Source organism: Halyomorpha halys, unplaced genomic scaffold (assembly GCF_000696795.3).
Source record: "Halyomorpha halys isolate HHAL.00 unplaced genomic scaffold, Hhal_1.1 Scaffold494.1, whole genome shotgun sequence".
Classification (NCBI taxonomy): Eukaryota; Metazoa; Arthropoda; class Insecta; order Hemiptera; family Pentatomidae; genus Halyomorpha; species Halyomorpha halys.
In genome coordinates, this window is record NW_027110283.1 from 357,067 (window position 1) to 376,752 (window position 19,686).

Sequence of the window (19,686 nt, forward strand, 5' to 3'; positions counted from 1 at the left end):
TGATGAGGTTAATGAATATAAATAAGGCAATGGAATAATAATAAAGTTATTCATAGAAAAAAGAATCACAGAATGTCAGACACAAAACAAAAGCACAACACATAGATGGTTATTTTTCTAAAATTAGTGATTTTTTTTAGCGGTGCACATTAAAATTTTGAGTAAGCAGGAGTAATGGTTTGTAAGGATTTGTTTAACATAACTTTCAAATTTTTTGTACTGTTTTTCTTCACAAAGAACAGAATATTAATACAATTTTATTGAATATTTCAAATTTGCTCAAGAAAGTATATTGACAATGTTTTATCGATGATTTATAACTTAAAAAAAATTGTATTATTATTTCAAATAAAAAAAGAATTAAGCTAAATAAATAATAATAAACAAAGAAAAATTAATGTGTCCAAATTATGATAGAGTATACTTCATAAAAAATCTATAAATCAATAAAACCGGGCGTTGAATTTGTTATAACCACATTATAATCGGTTTAAAAAAAAAAAATGAAGAAATATTATAAGTAGATGATCGACTATATGTGAATTAGGAGATGGTCCAGGTTGTGGTCAAGAAAAAGAATTAAGATATAGTTTCAACTATTTATAAATGATCAATGTTTCGATCCACATTGCAGGTCTTCATCAGGACGGTTGTGATTGGTGGAGAAGGTGCCTAAGAGGAATCAAAATAGGAATTTACATATTTTTTTTTTAATATATATTAATAATTCACAGGATGTGAATTAGAAGGAGATGATCAGAGCTGGTGGTCAAGTAGAACTAAAATAGTTTTCAACAATTTATTGATTGTCAACATTTCAACCGACAATGTAGTTGTTCATCAGGGCTGTTATATAGGATGGAAATGTACAATGAACAAAAACATTTTGTTGTATACCTCCACCCAAAACAACAACACTGATGAAGAGCAACACTGTGGGTCAGAACAATGGTAATCAATAAATTGTTAATATTTATTTCTATTTTTTTTGTTATGTTATCACTTGATCCCATCTTTTTATTGTTTTTATTTCTGAAAAATCAACATAAAAATGAATGAAGTATATTTTAATGCTGTTTCTGATTATAATACCATATCACCTTCATTTGGCTAAGCTCATTGATACATGTAAATAATGAATTTAAATTATAAATACAGTAATGAATTTAATGGAACAACTCTAGAAATAAGAGTAAGTTTTGATTCCATTAAGTTAACTTTCGATCAACTAATTAGTAAGATGCATTCATTTATAGTTATTCGATGAGGTTTTAAGAACTGAAGATGAATAACAAGACTCATTGATGATGTGAAAACAGTTGAGTAAAGTGAGAAAAAAATAATAACTGTTTGTTAATTAAGTTAAAATAAATCCATATATAGATCAATGCTAAAGACAAGATGCTAAAAGAAAGAACAAGATGCGACAATATAAGTACAATACTCACCTCAATAATGTAAGATTCCGCAAGTTTGTTGTCGGTGACTCTAGTGACAACTGTCTCGGTGAATGTACTTTTAGTGATAGTCTCGGTGACTTTTCCAAGACCCTTGGGGTCTTCAGGGAACTGGATTCCGTTTGCAATAGCAGGGTCAGGATTTTTGATAGTAAGCTTGACTGTTGTAGCATTGCTGGAACCCTCCGAACCATCTTCGCTTCCCGATCCTCCTCCTCGATTGAGAAACTTGGCCGGGATGAGGGCTTGGAAGTCCTCATTGGTCATCGGGCGGTTGCGAGGAGGCAGCCCACTGCCAGCACTGCTCCGTTCCTGCACCGCCCGCCGAACCGAATACAATACATGCAGTCACATACTCTCATCAGACAACATGCTTTCGCACTCACAACAAGCTTAACTTAAAGCCACATATAATATATCATGCCAATTAAATTAATAACTAAAGTAGTAAGTAAACAAGTCAATAAACTTGAAAAATATTTAAACTAAACATAAACTAAATAATAAATAATGAGCTAGTTATAAACAAAAAGGTACTTTTACGATTAAGTAATAAACACTAAAAGAAGGGACTTAAAGGGAACAGAAAATTTTTGAATAACAAAAATTAGGCCACATATAATTTTTTGTATTTAATATTAATCAAATACTATACAAATAGTTTTAACTTTTATTACTTTCAAAACATTGAACCATAACTAATCATATTGGTAGTATGGTATGCATGAAATTAAACAAACAAAATAAATTTAATTAAAGAAAAAAATGAAATTGGAAGAATCTCAAACAAGATGTATTTCTAGTTATCAGCTATAATATAGGTCAAATGAGAAAAAATAATAATAGAAAACAGGAGAAGGAGTAATTGCCAGGTTTTGATTTGATATAAATTTTTAATTAAAAACATGATCATAAGCAAAAAATAAATTTCAGACAAACTTGGGACTGCTATTTAAATACTAAATCCTTATTTTATTAAATATGACAAAATGAATGATTATTATTAACATTTTAGGACATATGAAAAACATGTTTATAGTAATAGAATTATTTTTAAGATAAATAATTGGTTGATAAAGTTTAATTTAGACAACCTAAATTAATAATTTTATCCGATTAAAAGGGCATCTTAAAAAACAAAAAAAAAATCTAAAACAAAGAACTGACTATTTGGCACACTAACTAAATTGCAAAAAGACAATTTCTTTTCAAAAGGTGTTGTTTATGTTTTCCCCATTCAACACTAAATCCTTAATTATATATAAACACCTCTTAACAAGGATAATAGTGGAATAATGCAATAGATAATAGCATTTTTTGTTTTAACATATTTCCTTGATTTTGGTAGGCTCTTTGATTAACAATTAACGAAAAAAGAAAATTGATTTTGGTAGGCTCTATGATTAACAATTAACAAAAAAAAAAGAAAATTAAGAAAAAAGAAACAATATTTTAAATGAAAAACAACAAAAAAGGTGTACCAATATTCTGTCATTTACCAAACTCGAAATTTTTAATCAAATTATACCCAAGAAAAATATCCTGTCAATTCTCCCTATATTTTTTCTTAGTTAAGAAAATAGAACTACTGCATTAAAATTAATATTTAGGACAATAATCTTTAGTATTATAAATTATGATATATTACTAGAAGTCAAAAAAATATTATTTATAACATAAAAAACTGTTAAAGACCTATATTATAACAATAAGTATGACACGCATTAATTTGACTTTAACCAAAATAAAAATAATGACCAAATCCAAGCATGTAAATACCAAAATATTTAGGAGGGTGGTTTCTCAATGTTTCAAATTTATGTAATATTAACTTTCAAAAGTACATTATAAGTGATCTTAATAACAAATGAAAATATTAAGAAAATTCTCAATGAAACATAATTAAGATAATTTAATTTATTAATGTGATGGTGGCAATAAAATATTAAAAGTGTGAGCGAGTTTTTGATATATTCATAGTAGGACATAATTGCTTTAACTAAATTTAAAAAAAAGGATTCTGGGAATTTGGCTTTCGTGGAGATAAATGATTTAGGAAAGAAATTTTTTAAATATAATAAAGCCTATTGATGTCACCGAAAAAAAAAAAACTATATTTAAAATCTAATATCAATTTTTAACTTTTTTATTATTAAAACAAGGTTTATTATTATTATTTTTTTTTCAGTAGTTTGTTACAAACAAAAATATTTAGAAAAGATAATTCAGATAGCTTAGAATAATTAAAACAAGAAACTTTAAAGAAGTTTTAAAGCCTCAGTTAACTTTAATTGTAATCTAAAAATAAAATCTTTTGACATATTTGAAATAAACAGGACATTTAAAGTTCTAAAATAAGTAACAAACAAGAAGGAAAACACATAAAACACTCTACTAATGCTTTACAGGAAAAATATGTTAATATAACATTTATAATACTGATATTGTTATTGAAAAAAAAAATTGATACTAAAAAAGTGGGGGTCAAGTTAGTTAGTCTAAAAAGCCACAAGTGAATTTTTATTTTCAAATTGATCTACAGAATTAAAGACTTTCTAACATAGCTCATAGTTCTGAAACAGTGTAAACTAAAAATAGTTGAGGACTAATTACCTCAGCAGTATTAGGCACTGGGGCTGTGTCTGAAGTCTGGCTGTTTGTTCTTCTCGGTGCAGGCCTCGGGACAGGTGGCGATGCTGTCCTGTTGACTGGAGTCTGCGGCGATGCTGTTCGGTTAACAACAGCTTGGGGTGATGCAGTTCTGTTTGCAGAAGCCTGTGGCGATCCAGCTGTCACCAATGGTGTTCCACTATACCTGTTAGTATTGTAGATGCTTGTGTAAGGTTTTGGTCCACCAACTAGCAGCCTTTCAACAAGCACATCACCATTAATAAGTCAATAAAAAAATGTAAAATGTTATTTAATAAGAAAACGTTACAGTTAAACCACTATGTGTTTGAATGGTGTTTAAATTCAGAAAAAAAAAAAAAAAATCATTAAATTTAGACTATTATTAACAAAGATATGGAAAAGTGAAATTTTTACCCACTTTTTTAAAGTACTTCCACTGTTTCCTTTTTTAAGATCAAAGAATGGATATGAGCTATACTTTATATAAAAAGCCTAGGGTTTTTTTTTTAACACTTAACAATGCTGGTATGTGGGTCAAACCATTTGTATTTATGATTAAAGAAATTTTAGATTGTGGAAGGGAAATTTAAGTAGCTTGAATAGAATGGAAACTCATTTATATAAACATAATTTAAAGTAAATATATATAAGTAGCATCAATGTAAAATGAATTATTTAGAAAGAGTTATCAATTACTTATATTTGTAATAAGATAATGTGAAAACTTTTAATTTTAATTAAATTATACTTACTTAGGTGAGCTGGTTGCTGGGGATAAAGTTCCCTTTGGAACAAAAACCTCCCTTTCTGCAACAAGACGGACAAACCGTTCCAAACAAGTCAACATTGTAACCGCTTGATCATGACGTGCTCCATCCACATCGATTCCATTTATCTTAACAAGAAAATAAATTAAAAGTTACCATAAATTTCATAAAAAGGTTATATACTTAAAGTTCTCTTTAAAATTTCACAATTAAACTATTTTATTTCAATCAATTAACATAAGTAAATGAAAATCATGGGCAAGAATTAAGTTATCAGTGAATGGATACAAAAAGAAAAACTTACAGAAATGATTCTATCTCCAACCTGAAGTTTTCCATCTTTCTCTGCCACACCACCTTCAGTTATACGAGAAATATAGATAGCCTAGGATTGAAATAACATCAATGAAAATTTTAAAAAATATATATAAATATGATTTAAAACATTGATCTATTAATATTTTAGATGTTTTTACATCAGAATTTTCTTTATACTGAGGTGAGCCTTTCCCTCCAGCAATGCTGAATCCAAGTCCGTTCTGGTCCCGGATGAGTGTTGTATGGATAGTTTGAATTTGAACATCATAGTCGGATCTCTTCAACTGAGATAACTGTGAATAATAATGTTAATTAATAATCATTTGGATTAAATATACTAAGCTGATAAAACTAAAGAAAATGTTATATCATTATCAAGTTAACAACTTTGTGGTTGTATATTCTCTTTCCTAAAAAATAATTAGGTACCCTATTTTTAAAAATAAGCAAATGAAAAAAATTCTTAGAAAATTATTAGTACATAAAAAAAAGAAGAAAATTTTCTATTTCACAATTAAATTTCTTCTTTTTTTTTTTTTAATGCTTCAATATTTATGTAAAATATTAAAGTTAATATAAATATTTTTAGAAAACACAACAGATAAATTAAATTTGATAAATGATTTATTAATGATATTGGAAATAATTTTTTTAGTTTTATAAATTAAAAAATATATTAATGAATTTTCTCTCTTTGAACTAGAAGAAAAACAGGTAGTAAAGCATTCAATAAGAGAGAGTTAGCTTAGTTAAAACAAAACATCAAAACTTCTTTAAAAGTTCTTAACTTATCCACAATTATTGTAAATTAATCATCTTAATAACACAGAATATTTGAAACAGGGTAAATTAGTGAAGAATTTAGGTAATACATTACCTTTGAGTCTATAGTAGGACCATTGAGACCTATGCTGGAGTCCCTATTGGATATGGAACTGGAAGGGCGACTGAGTGTCGACGAGGGAGAATCTGTTGCTGTCCTATCGTGAAGGGGAGATGGACTCTATAAAACAAAGTTTTAATTGACATTTATGTAATTTTATGAGTTTAAAATATTAATTTCTTTTTGTCAACAAGTCAAGTAATAAAAATATAATAGTGTCATGTATTTGAACATTTGAGGGATACTACACCCCTCTTTTAGCCATCTAATTAGTCCTAATGTCGTTGGGTGAGTAAGGATTATACTAAAATACACTACTGAAGTTTGATCAATTTAGAGACTAATTAGGTGCTGAGAAGGGGAACTTAGTATTCCTAAAACATTCAAATATATCAATTAAACATTATTCTGTTTTAGTAGCAATTTATTAGACCTGTAGGCAAGAAAGGAAGATTAATGTAATAATGGAAGCTCAAGATGAGAAACAAATTATTAAATTCTTATATGCATAAATATTATAATTCAATACTAAATTAATTAAAATAAATCAATCGGACTTACCTTTATTGGCCTAAGTTTTGCAGTTTCTCTGTCAATGACAATGTGTAAAACGGGGCCTATAGTTCTCAGGACGTTGACAGCTTCATGGTGGCCAATACCGGTCATCGAATGGCCATTGACAGAAATTATTTTATCGCCAACCTACAGAAATTTACTAATTAGTAAATCTTCATCATGTTAAATTGGTATTAAGTACATCTTCAAAGACTGAATAGTTATTTATAGTTTATGAATTTAAATTATGAGCTAGTAAAAACTGATTGATATTTTTAAATCGAGTGATTTTTAAATTGAAAAATGCAACAAGGTGTTTTATTTTAACTACAGTTCTATACTAATTAAAATTTTATTTTTAATCTTCTTTTATTACATTCAATAAAAAGCATTTCACCGACCATATTTTTAAGAATATCAGGCGGCTACAATTTTGTATATAATATTTATAGAAAGAAACAATTTTTAATAGTAATCAGTAGTTTATATAATATATATAGAAAAATTTGTTTTTATTAAACAAATCAATTTAATCAATTTGGGTTAATTGAATTAACTTATTCATTTAATACATAACTTCTTACAATATTTTCATCAACAAATGTTCAACAAACAACGACTCTTATTTAATAAGGGTTAAAGTCACAATATTAAAACTATTGGTGAGTGACAAAAATGTTTTCTCTGCATCAGTTTTGACTGCTGTAAAAAAATATCAATCATTACAATGCCTTTAAAAGATGGGATCCCATAATGTGTCGCACTGGATAGTACATATCAAAGGGTACTCAATGTCTGTGATTTATTATTATTAACCTTGACCTTAACTCATCTTGATAGACCTGACACTAATAAGGTGACACAAGTACCTTTATAGAATAAAATGCTGACATTTGGCACCCTTTGAAGTGTGGTCTGCACTATTCCTGGTAAAATTCCTAAAATAAGATGAGTGTCTATTTTTGTCAAATGTTCAGGAAAAATATTTTGCCTTATATTCAGGCAAATACGATAAGGTAATATTTTTAAGCCTTTTTCCTCTCAACAAAAATACTTATAAAAATGAATAGATAAATTTCATGATAAATACAGAATAGCCCTGCTAGGCTGCCTCTCTGAACTAATGAGTGGAAAAAATACAATAAATAAATAAGATGTTAAAAAATACTAATTAACAGAATAACAAAACAAAGCAATTGACTTTATCACACAATTATAAAAATTTAATAAATTGACTTCCGTAAAAACAGCTCTGACAAAACCCAACAACGTGGGGTGAAACGTTGGTTCAAATAAAAATAGTACATAATACTACTATTTGAGTTTAATTTGACCGCACCCGGACCATATTTCACTTGTTAAACATTTTAAGAGATAATTTGTTCACTTAAATTAATTCATGAATGGAAAGAATTTGTTAATAATTATTTTCAATTGGCCAAATAATTTATTTGTATTTAGTATAGCAATTTAATTTTTACTTAATACGCGAGTAAAATTAATGTTGAAATTTTTTTTCTACACATCGTATAAACCTGTTCGGTCCTAAGTAGGATGAATAAGTGAGGTTCTACTGTAATGTAAAAAACTGAGTACCTGAAGCAATACTTTGACTTACAAACTTCAATAAATATTACTGAAAATGATTAATGTTAAAATTAATTACCCTTAAATCAACTTTATCAGCTGGTCCTCCTTCTGTCACCTTGGAGACAAAGATGCCTTCATCGTCTCCTTTGAATGGAGTCGAACCTAGGCCGCCAGCAATTGAAAGACCAAGCCCTGCCTGAGTCTTCTCCAGCCTCACCTCAAGCCGCTCCTCTCGAATGTCCAATCGACCGTCCATCTCTTCGCATAAATCATCATCCATGTCTAAATGTCCAGAGGCATATATGATATAGCCCCAAGACCAACCCAACATCAACAGATCAATACTTGTCTTTTACAAGCCTACTATACCCTAAGTATAATTAATAAATATTTGAAAACTAAATACAGTAAAACTTTGTCGTAACACACGTTAATCATGGTAAGAACACTAACCCCAGTGGGCGATTTTCCTAGGAAATTTTATTTATTATAACAATATCATTTCCCAGTCGTAATGCTTTTAAATACATTATGGTAGGAAACGATAGTCTAATTGATTCCATGTACATATTCTAAGAATGTTTCGGCATTGTTTGGATATGCTTCCATCTGAATGCTTGTTAGTAAGTACAGATCCTTTTTTCTCTTTTTGTTTTGCTTTCACTTTCATATTCAAGGAACCAGTACGTGAGAATTTTTTTCAATAAAAAAAAGAAAGAGATTTTTTAAAAAAATAAAGATTTAATTGAACAGTTTAATAAACCTCATTTCAATTAAAAATAAATAGCCTTATTTAATGACAACCTACACAAAAAAGTAGGAAAATGAAATAAATAAAACAATCAGTCAACAGATGCTTTTAAAGAGATTTAGATAATCAGCACATTTTTTCATGTTATTTTGATCGTTTTTCATGCAAAGGATGAAGTATTAAAACCATTTAATCAAATAGAAATTTTTTTTAAAAAAAAATTTAGACTATGACCATTAAACAATGCAGATTAAAAATTTTTTATTAATTTTAACATTAAATAAGTTTTAAAAATTCATTTTAGAAGTTTTCTGATGATACACCAGTTAAATTATACTTATATACCCTAAGAGTGTTATAACAACATTTTACTGAATATAGTCTTGCAACTCATTAATATAAAGTAAATTACATTAATGCAACTTGTTAAGGAAAAGCATTTACAATGAAATATTTTTATGATATTATGGTCAACCAAATATTGCAAATAATAAAATACATAGAAAGAGAATTATCATACAATATAGCACAACATTTACAAAGTTAATATTTAAAAAAATATAAATAGTAGGTAAATACAAATAGATCAAAAATCATTTAATTGTTAAGAAACAGCTATATGATCTAGAAAGATGAAAGATATAAGGATAGTGGAATAATAAATATAAGCTGAATCAATTCCTATCCGAATTTAAAATATTTAATTAAAAATCAATACAAGCGAGCTTTAATTAATATTATATTTATTATTATTAATGATAAAATAAATAATATTTACAGGTCTCCAATATTTGATCAATCAACAGTAATTGGAGGAATAAGTATTTTAAACAAAAAAACTTTCAAACAAGACGATTTAAACCAACAAAAATTAAAAAAAAAACATGTTTGTTTATTTTTAGCTGGGTGGGAGAAGTTAATTTATTATCATGATATAACATTAGTATAAATAATTGATATAGTGAAGTAAATGGAAATGAAATAAAGATTGTGAAACCAACTAATAATTCTCATCTTGCTTACTACTTATCACTCAAAATAAATGAATGTTCATTTATACAATTAGTCATCAGGAAGTTTTCTCATAACTTCCTTTAACATTTTATTCTTTTTTGCTGAAGTGATTTATATGATAAAAATGTGATCAAATCAAGTTGAAACTAAAAATAACTATTAAGTTAAGTAATTTTAGTAATTAAATTATATCTATGTCTTTTTTTGTTTTTATTATAAAATTTAACAAATACTAGAATTATCATTTATGAATAGAGATGCAGTAATTCTATAGCTAATTAAATTTTTAAAAAATAAATAAGAATTTTAACAAATTATTTTTAGATTTGTGATGCACTGAATAACAAAATACACATCTCTTTTAAAGTCTGTATAGAAACCCTGGAAAAAGCTTCCAAGAAAAAGTTGATGGTTAAACATGTATTTCTGATCTCAACTCAATCAATTATGCACCATGGTAGTCATGTAAGAAATTAAAAATCTCTCAGAAATTTTTTCTAAACCTAAGGCCAATACCATTTAACATCAGCTGGAATGAACATAAAAAGAATAAATACCACAAAAATCAAAGTCAAATGAAGATACAAAAATAAAAATAATAATATTTTTTTTTTTTAAATTCCTGGTTTTCATCCTAGTCCTACTTTGTTTCTGCTATCTGTAATCTTAATTATGAGTTGATTTAAAACCAGAGCAAACAATACTGGTACAAACCTTCATACTATCTAAACCAATTTAAACAAGAGTCGAAAGTAGTACAACAAAGAGAAATGACGTTATTAAACAATTAACGGCATACTATCTTATCTTCCAGTCTACATATACAAAACAAAGTAGAGAAGTATGCCAGAAATTTCATAAGTATTTCAAATTAACATTTAAAATAGTATATTTCTACTATTTGAGTTTTTTTGACCGCACCCGGACCATATTCCTTTCATATTTAAATAAAATATTGTAACTTAAATTGTTATTGTGACAATTTAATAACTAATTAAAAAAAATATAAAAAAACGAATTTATAAATTATAATAAATATTTAGCAGTAGTTAATTATTATTTAAAACATGAAGCAAGCAACATTATGTATATTAGTGGAATACAGTAAGGAGCTAATGCAAATTATAACTGACAACCTTGAATAAACAAATGAAGTTAGTGCCAAAATTATAACAACAAAATATTGCTAATTATTCTTTTAAAAAAAACGCAATAAACAATTCAAGCTTTTGTTTATATACAAAATAATGTACTTTTGAATATCAGAATTTTTCAACCAATTCACTTTAAAAAAGAAAAGAAAACCTTGCATTTAATGCAATTAAAACCATTAATCTAGAGTTAATCCTAAGATTAAAATTCATGGCATTGATGATAAAACTGTCAACAAGGTAAGGAAAGGAATATTATACAGTATAAATATCAAAATGGTACAAACTGAGTTAATGTTTATACAGATTTATAAGAAAAAAAAAAAAGAAAATGTATAACATCAACATACTTGCTACAAAGATGTTTACCCTTCTTCGGGGGTAACGTTTCTTTTTCTTGTTTGACATAACTCTAACAGGTGAAGAAACTCCTTTCAGTTTTAGACTCATAATGTGACTAATCTGTCTGATATGGAATGTGGAGAGATAAAGCTCTGTTATCTTATCAAATTGCAACACTTACCGTTGTTTGGAATCATAGGAGGTGGAGCAGGTGCGGCAGGCAGTTTTTCACTCACTTCATCCTCTTTCTTCTTGTTGATAGCCTGTAAGCAACATTACAATCAATTTAAAATTAACGGTCAAAAGTACGGTCAGAACACAATTTGCCTAAGCATAAAAATAACACATTGTAATTAGAAATGGCTCATGATGTTAGTTCAGAACTACTAAACACAACACAATAGCAAACAACGAAACCGAAAATAGTAATCATGCTTTCATTAACATCCTTTCAGAAAAAAAATAACTAAAAAAAAATAACAATAATAATGAGCAAATCATAAATATAAACACATACTCACATATATGCCCAAACAAACACAAACATCATATATCATTTAATTAATTGGAGAAAAGGATTAATTTAAACCTACTTAATTATCAAAATTAAATGAAAAACATCCTGAAAGCTTTTACAAGGTAGTTATAAATTATGATTAAGATAATCAATCATTCAAAATAAAAAATCTTCATTAAATCAAAGGAGTATTCTACAGTGAGGGGAAAAAAAAAAATTCGAAAATAGTAAAAACTAAATAATTTTCTCCTGGAGGAAAAAATTTCTACTTTTCTAGAATTACTTAACATAATAATTTTAGAAAACCTAAGAGCAAGACTAGCAAAATAAATAGATCATGCTTTCATATTCCATATTAAGAATGTTAATAATTCATGTCAGATAATAATTTTATTACATTTCAAGAAAAGAAAACAAGAAAATAATACAGAAAGACTAAGATGCTACATGCACTAAGAATTTGTAAATAAATAAGGCATCTAAATTGAGTACCAATTTCCAAATTCAAATTAACAAAAGTACTACAGACTTGAAGAAACTAATTAAAATGGAAATAAAAAAATAACTTTAATGCTTGAAAGTTGAATATATTCTTAATTATTAAATATTATTCAATGAACTTGATCACTATTGGTTTAGTTCCACATTGAAATTAACTTAAATACTTAGCAACACTTATTTTAGGAAGCTAAAAGACAAAATAAACAAACATTTAAACTAAAAAAGAGCTTTAGTAATGACAAGGCACATAGAACAATTATTATATGAATGCAACAAATAAGCAAATTAGGAATAAAAATACAAAATTTTACTATATTGAAAAAAAAATTGGATGTGATTGCTAGGATAGTATGTCAAACGAAATAACAAAATAAAAAAATGTTAAATGAAACCAGAAACATCAACTAAAAATCCAGATCATAAATCATGGCAACATCAAAATATATGTAATTCTGCTTAGAATCTTTTTATATAACCCAAATGTGAAAGTAATAAAATATTTCTGGCATAAAATTAAATAAATCATTGATAATTTAACATTCACAATTTTAGGATGAAAAATGTTGAATTTTATTTCATTCAATAGATATTTTTCGGAAATATTTAAATATTTATTAGAAATTCCAACAAAAATTAATAAAAATCAATTAGGCAAAGAGATTATTTATTATTATTAATTTGGGGGGAAAAAATGGATGTTAATTTACAACAAAATAAAGGGAAAAACAGTGAAGGCGAGCCAAGCAACAGACAGGCGAAAGGATTTGACTACTGACACTTGCAATAATCGCTGCAACTTTGTCCTTGTCGAGGGCTGGCGACGCCTGGTTGATCCTCTTGTTCTTCAGGTGGTGAGGTGTGTCTCTCCTGTGAAGGCGAGTTTGGCGCGGGCCTCCGTTTGTGTTTGGATCAACCTCAAAACCTACGTGCCTCTCCTGACGGTACCCAGTAATCAAATATTACCAATTCCCCAAATCACAGTAAAACTCAACAGTATTATCAATTCATTCAACCAATAATCAAAAGATAATACTAAATACTACTAGTATCAACTAATACTAGGAATATTATTATCAACACACACGCTATTGTTAAATATGCTCTGAAATATGATAAAAACTAAATGAATAATTAATTAATCAGATTACTAATTTAGATCAGAAAGATAACATTGAACTATTAATGATTAATATATAAAACATGTTTCTTTTTAACATAACATTTCCTTGTTTAAAAAAAAAAAAAAATACCTATGGATAAAATATATTAAATATATATATAATAATAATATATGTATAAGAAAGGTTCCATATATATATACATTATTGTCATGAAAAAAACCCATTAAAGTAATTAGAAATACAATTAACAAATTTAAAAAGAGAGAAAAAAAAACAAAACAGAAAATCGACAAGAAACTAAGTTATACAGTGAGCTTAATTGGACGCAAAAAGAAAATTAAAATAATGAACATTATTCGAATGTCTATTATCACAAAAATACTATAAAATAAAAAGTTTATATTCATCATTGAGAAAATTTGTCCACCAAATGATATAATCAAAAACAGATTAGTTTGAGATTCAATGATTTAAAAAATCATAAAATAGTTGGAAAAACGTGCAAAGGTACATATAATATAATATCAAAACTATTTTATGCGAAAATAAGTAAAATAAAACAAAAGACATGTATTTTACAATTCAATTGTAACCTAGAATATATTATGTAATAATAAATTACAAAGTAGAGATGATTAATTTAAGTTCAAGGGAATATTAGATATGAGTGGATATGTAAACAAAAGGAGTTTTGAAGAATATTTACACAGGTATTGGAGATTTTTACAGGGTGTGGCGCAGGCCCTATCTAGGCAAAACTGATATTCATAACCTAATGTCAAAACAAACTTTGTATTGGCTTATCAGGGAAAGGATTAATGATCTACAAGGGAATATAACCAAGATTATAAACATTCGCCACTATAATTACCAATAATATACTCACAATTGTTGAAAGTTTAAACGCACCTCTGAGGTCCTAGTTTTAAGAATTGTTTAGATTTGAGTTATAAATAATAACTTAATTATTAAATAAGAAATTAAGGGGATAAATAATGTAAATGTCAGATGAATATATTCACCCAGCTAAAGTTAGGCGACGATACAGGTGTTAAAATATTTTTACTATATGAAACAACTATTATTCACAAATAGAATTACCCAGGAAAAAATATTATTATTTTTTAAATTGAATGTACTAACCTATTGAAGTTTTGTAGTTAATATGATTCTGATATGAGTATATGATAATAATTTTTAAAACAATAATGTTAATGCATTAAGGCTGTCAAGTAATTCAGGTGATACTGACTAAATCATTTTAGGTGTGATTTTAGAATGATTTCATTTGACAAATTCAATTTATTAAGTCAGAATAATTGCTGATTTTAATTGTTATGATTTTAATTAACTAACCAATAAAACCTAATTAGATGGTCCCTAGATTTCAGGACTAATAGTAGTTAAAATGACAACTATTGGCTATCATATATCCCACAACACAACAGAATAGTAATCTGACTGTTACTTTAGTTTCACAAACTTTAATTCAAAATGACATTTGTTTAAAAAATACAACAACTAATTATTTATTGTAGCATAAATAAATTATTTTAATGAATTGTATGGACATCAGTACAATAAAATTACGATTACTATTCACATTAATCTAATATAAACTAACTTATTAAAGGAAATGACAAGATTAGGAGTGTCATCAAATAAAAATAAAACCAAACAGAAAGTTCTAAAGAGAAATAGAAAAAAACTACTTCTAAAGAGATGATTATAAAACTATATCGATAACCCAACTTTTCATTATTACTACTTAACACCATGGAGTACATTAGACATATTTTATTTACCATGTCTTTTGTTTCTATAGATGATTATAAAACAAATACAATAATGTTACCTGTTCCTCATCATCTTCAAGTTCGCTTTGTCCTGTTTCACTCGGGGAATCGCTCGTTACTCGTACATCGTTACCAACTTTAACTCCTCCGTTCTTGTTCTAAAAAGTATCAAGAAAGGACATCAGGGGTAAGAATTAGTGCAATAGGAGGCAAAACCGCAAGACAACAAAAATAAAAGGTTTCATTAGCATTCGATACCATAACAGAAATGGATCTATTCGACTTACCAATTCTTTGACTATTTCTGTTTCTCGAGGAAGAGTACTCTCTGAATATGTGAGAGAATTCCTCTCGCTACTAGCATCAATTTCAGCTGAGCTCAGCCGCTCACTCCTAAAGCTTCCTTTCGAGTCATTAAGCTTTGGCTCTTCCTTTAAAAATAAAAATATAATATTAACTTGGCATAAAAAACATAAAGATATAATTCTACCCGAACTGAACCAATAAACAGCAGAAAATTATAAAACACGATTCAATAAAATTTTCTACAATAATTCTTAGTTTTTAACCCATTGACTGCTCACTACGAGAACTTAGCAGCCATTCTAGACAAGAATGCAAACGAGGTATCTCGTAGACGCCAGCCAATATCTTAATCATTACTTATTTTATTACTGATGAAATTTAAACAAATAGTTTTCTCATTATTAGTCTGACAATAAAAAATAATTAATAAAATAAAGATCTTAAACACATAAACAAGTTAATCATAGAAGATTCCAAATCCAAATCTTCAAACCTCCCAATAATCAGAGTTTCTCTAAAACCTGTCACCATTTTGTCAAATTAAGATGTCATTAATAACTAAAAATGTATTCCTAAATAAATCCCAAAATAAATTCTTTGACATTTGCTACATATCTTTAGTAGTTAAAAAAAAATACCAAGTGCTGACTAAAATCCATAGAGATCATTTAACTGAAACAAGCGATGAATTACGTGCCTCACACATTTCTGCCCAAGTTAATGTAATTAGGTAAATTTCACATCTCTACATTTATTAAGTTACAATAATCACAACAAATTTACTTAAAAAATTATTAAATTATCTTCAACATTTTATATACTAATATAAAATGCTACAAATTAATAAAATCAAAGAATATACAGAAACATTACTGATGCAAAAACCTATCTGTGTAAAGAAGAGGGTTAAAGGTCCTATAAGAGAATATGAATAAATAAACAAATTTAACATATATAATGGTAAATATTTAGTATCGAAAACATCAAAATTTGGCAAAACACAGTTTTGTAATAAACTTTTTAAATTAATCTAATCCAATTAACATACATTAAGTTTTACTCTTGTTTTATCTATAAATTATTTTTTGAAACGTTCATTCTTTTATTATTTTTTTAAATTTTCAAACATTTTTTAGAAGAAATTTACTAAAGTAATAATTCAAAACTAAGTCAAGATTAATTTATGTAAAAAAATCAAAAAAAAATTTAATACAATTGAACTTTTATTACAGGATGGCAAGCAATATTAATCTTAAAGTTAAAATTTAATATATACTTTTACAGTTGTGAATAAACTAAATAAAGTAAAAAAAAAAAAATTTAATACACTAGAACAAATCAATAAACTACGGGGCCATTTTAAATATATTCAGTGTCATAATTCATGCATCATTTGAGGTTATAATTTGAGTTATAATGAACTAATTTAAAAAAAAATCTATCAATACTAATAAGTTACCTCTTCGGTGAGATTATCACTGAGCTTAGACTTGTTGAACAGCTTGTGTGCTTTGGCCTTGAGTTCCTTAGGATGTGGCGTGTTCTGACGTACGAATGGTGTCTATAATGAGGGGAGAAACAAAATGAAGTAAATATATTTACACAATTAGTGGCTGTCATTGAATGAGGAATGTCACATTGCCCCACTTAACACCTGACTTGACTTTAACTAATGGCAGAGGTCAATACATTGAAACAATTTATGCTGAGTGAGTCAATCTAATTAAATCAACTGGTGCAAGGGGCGCAAGTATTCTCAGCTCATAAATTAGAAGGAAAAAAATAAAGTTTAATAAATTGTTATTAAATATTCAAGTAAATTTTATCTAAATTATTTTTTATAACATGTCTTAGAAGACATTCATATTTTTCTGATTAAAAAAAAAAAAGTGATTTGTTAGATGGGATCTAAAAAGAATAATATTTTACTTAAAAGATCCAAGTGTTAATGAATGTAAAAGTTTTATGAAATGTAAATGACAAAAATGAAGATAAATAAACAGACAATACTTAAGTAATTACAGGAAAATAGTTTAAAACTCTTTATGATATAATAATTATAATTTTGAAAAGGAATTTCTTGACTTAATTACTTAATTATTACAGAAAAGCCTCTTTCTGGCAAGATATCTAACTAACTATAAATTTCTTAACTTTTAAGAATTTAAAAAATGCAACAAACAAATCATAAAAGATTTCATAACCAGATAATCCATAAAGCTGCGATTTAGAACCTACATTTATAAAACTTATATATATATGGATATTAATTATAATGGATACTCTTAGTTGTAATAAGATTTTATTGTTTATAAAAGGGACAACAAATAAATAACTCAAATTTCAAGTTAATGAAAAACTTCAAGAAATCCAATTTGGATTAAGGTAAGGCTTTTGAATTAGAGATTATTTTTAACAGAATTATAATAAAACAGATTATAAACTTTGAAATATAATGAGTTTTAAAAGATTTTGAACTCAACACTTTTAAACAAGATTATCATTAAATACAATAAACTTCCTAAGATTATTGAAAATTGAACTTTGATGAGATGTTTCAAGGGGTACATTTTAACCTGTTTAGGCATCTTTTGATTTAATGAGGTTTGACATGAAAACCTGATATGATAAGGATTTGAAAAGCTATCATCTCAATTAAAAAGTATTGTCGAGTAATATACTTTGATTAATTAGTTCAAGTTTATATTTAATATACACTGAGTTTGTTTGATATATATTAGATACTTTAAGTTATATTTTAACCTTTTTGGGTATCTTCAATTTAACAGTGTTTGATATAAAAATATGAGTAACAGGGAAATTTGTTTTTTATTAATTATTTTGGTTTAAAAATGATTCTTCCAGTTGATAAGGTAAATGATGCACTCTTTGGATTTGGAAAGCTATCATTTCAACTAAAATTATGGTTGAGCTATATACTTATATTTTATTTTATTTAAAAAAAAAGGTTAAATAATATAGAAATTAGTATCCACCGGGGACCAAATCACGAATCAGTACAATTTTTTTTAAAATTAATTTTTTCACTCAACAATGAAGTTATGATGTACAAATTGAAAGAAAAAGCCAAATTTAAATGGATAAAGTTATAATTGGTGAAATGATAAACTAAATGAAGAGTTTGTATATGAAAAAAGATTATATATGCATAATTAACACTTAAACTTCCCACTCAGTGCCAGAAGACACTGCCTGACAGCTCAGAAAGGAGTGGCAGTATTGAGACAAGAAAGCTTTTTGCGATGGATTGTGATCATCTCTATAACTTGTGAGAGTAATTAATACTTAGTGAATGGGAGGAAGCATTTTAAATCATCCATATTGATTTACAAAAAGTCAACCTGTTTCACAAACAGTTGGAGGTATTACAGTACCCTTAACACAAAAAATAATCATATATTTGTTTTCCCAGGTTTTTACACTGGATTCAAACATTATGCTATATATATTTATACATAGAATAAAAATATAATAACCATAAGACATACAACCATTTTCGCATCTCTTTTAAAATCGATTAAGGCTTTAATTTACTTAAATATACAACCAATACAATTTTTTTAATTAATAGTACCATACCTTCAATAACTTCCATTTTAATAAAAAATCTAAACCCTTTGAAGAATACACACATAATGAGAGAAAATACAAGAATTCTTTGTTTTTGTTTTGCCTTGTCCCATTGAATTGTTATAGTAAACAATCAGGCCAATCCTTACAGTTCAATGGCACTAGCTAGTTTTAATACAAAAAAATTCCATTTAAATATTAAATATTCAAAATTTCAATTTTTGATGCAAAAGATGCTGGCCGCCCCCCATGAATCAGTTAAAATTCAAATTATTCAGAGTTGGCTGTAGTTAAATCCATTAAAAGATTGTATGAAGGATTACCAAAAAACAAGAAACATTGTTAGTTTTGGTAACAAATACAAAGGAACCTCTTTTCTAATGGTAAAAAAAAAA

At 27.0% G+C, this 19,686-nt stretch overlaps 1 protein-coding gene across 10 annotated transcripts in view; it reads right to left on the reverse strand.

Annotated features, from left to right (window-relative positions):
- Positions 1 to 19,686, reverse strand: part of scrib (scribble) — a 257,614-nt gene that overhangs the window by 60,777 nt on the left and 177,151 nt on the right. For 4 of the 10 annotated variants that reach the window (XM_014425074.3, XM_014425075.3, XM_014425073.3 and 1 more), the window contains exons 12-24: positions 17,160 to 17,261; positions 15,682 to 15,825; positions 15,454 to 15,552; positions 13,254 to 13,412; positions 11,641 to 11,722; positions 8,278 to 8,483; positions 6,618 to 6,758; positions 6,051 to 6,176; positions 5,332 to 5,466; positions 5,160 to 5,240; positions 4,841 to 4,983; positions 4,071 to 4,323; positions 1,449 to 1,769 (exon numbers count right to left, since the gene is read on the reverse strand). In XM_014425074.3, coding sequence (XP_014280560.1) covers positions 1,449 to 1,769; positions 4,071 to 4,323; positions 4,841 to 4,983; positions 5,160 to 5,240; positions 5,332 to 5,466; positions 6,051 to 6,176; positions 6,618 to 6,758; positions 8,278 to 8,483; positions 11,641 to 11,722; positions 13,254 to 13,412; positions 15,454 to 15,552; positions 15,682 to 15,825; positions 17,160 to 17,261 — 1,992 coding nt within the window. Of the gene's footprint in view, positions 1 to 1,448; positions 1,770 to 4,070; positions 4,324 to 4,840; positions 4,984 to 5,159; positions 5,241 to 5,331; positions 5,467 to 6,050; positions 6,177 to 6,617; positions 6,759 to 8,277; positions 8,484 to 11,467; positions 11,583 to 11,640; positions 11,723 to 13,253; positions 13,413 to 15,453; positions 15,553 to 15,681; positions 15,826 to 17,159; positions 17,262 to 19,686 lie in introns of those variants that run through there. The other 6 variants (XM_024359105.2, XM_014425070.3, XM_067048431.1 and 3 more) reach the window with 5 other exon arrangements.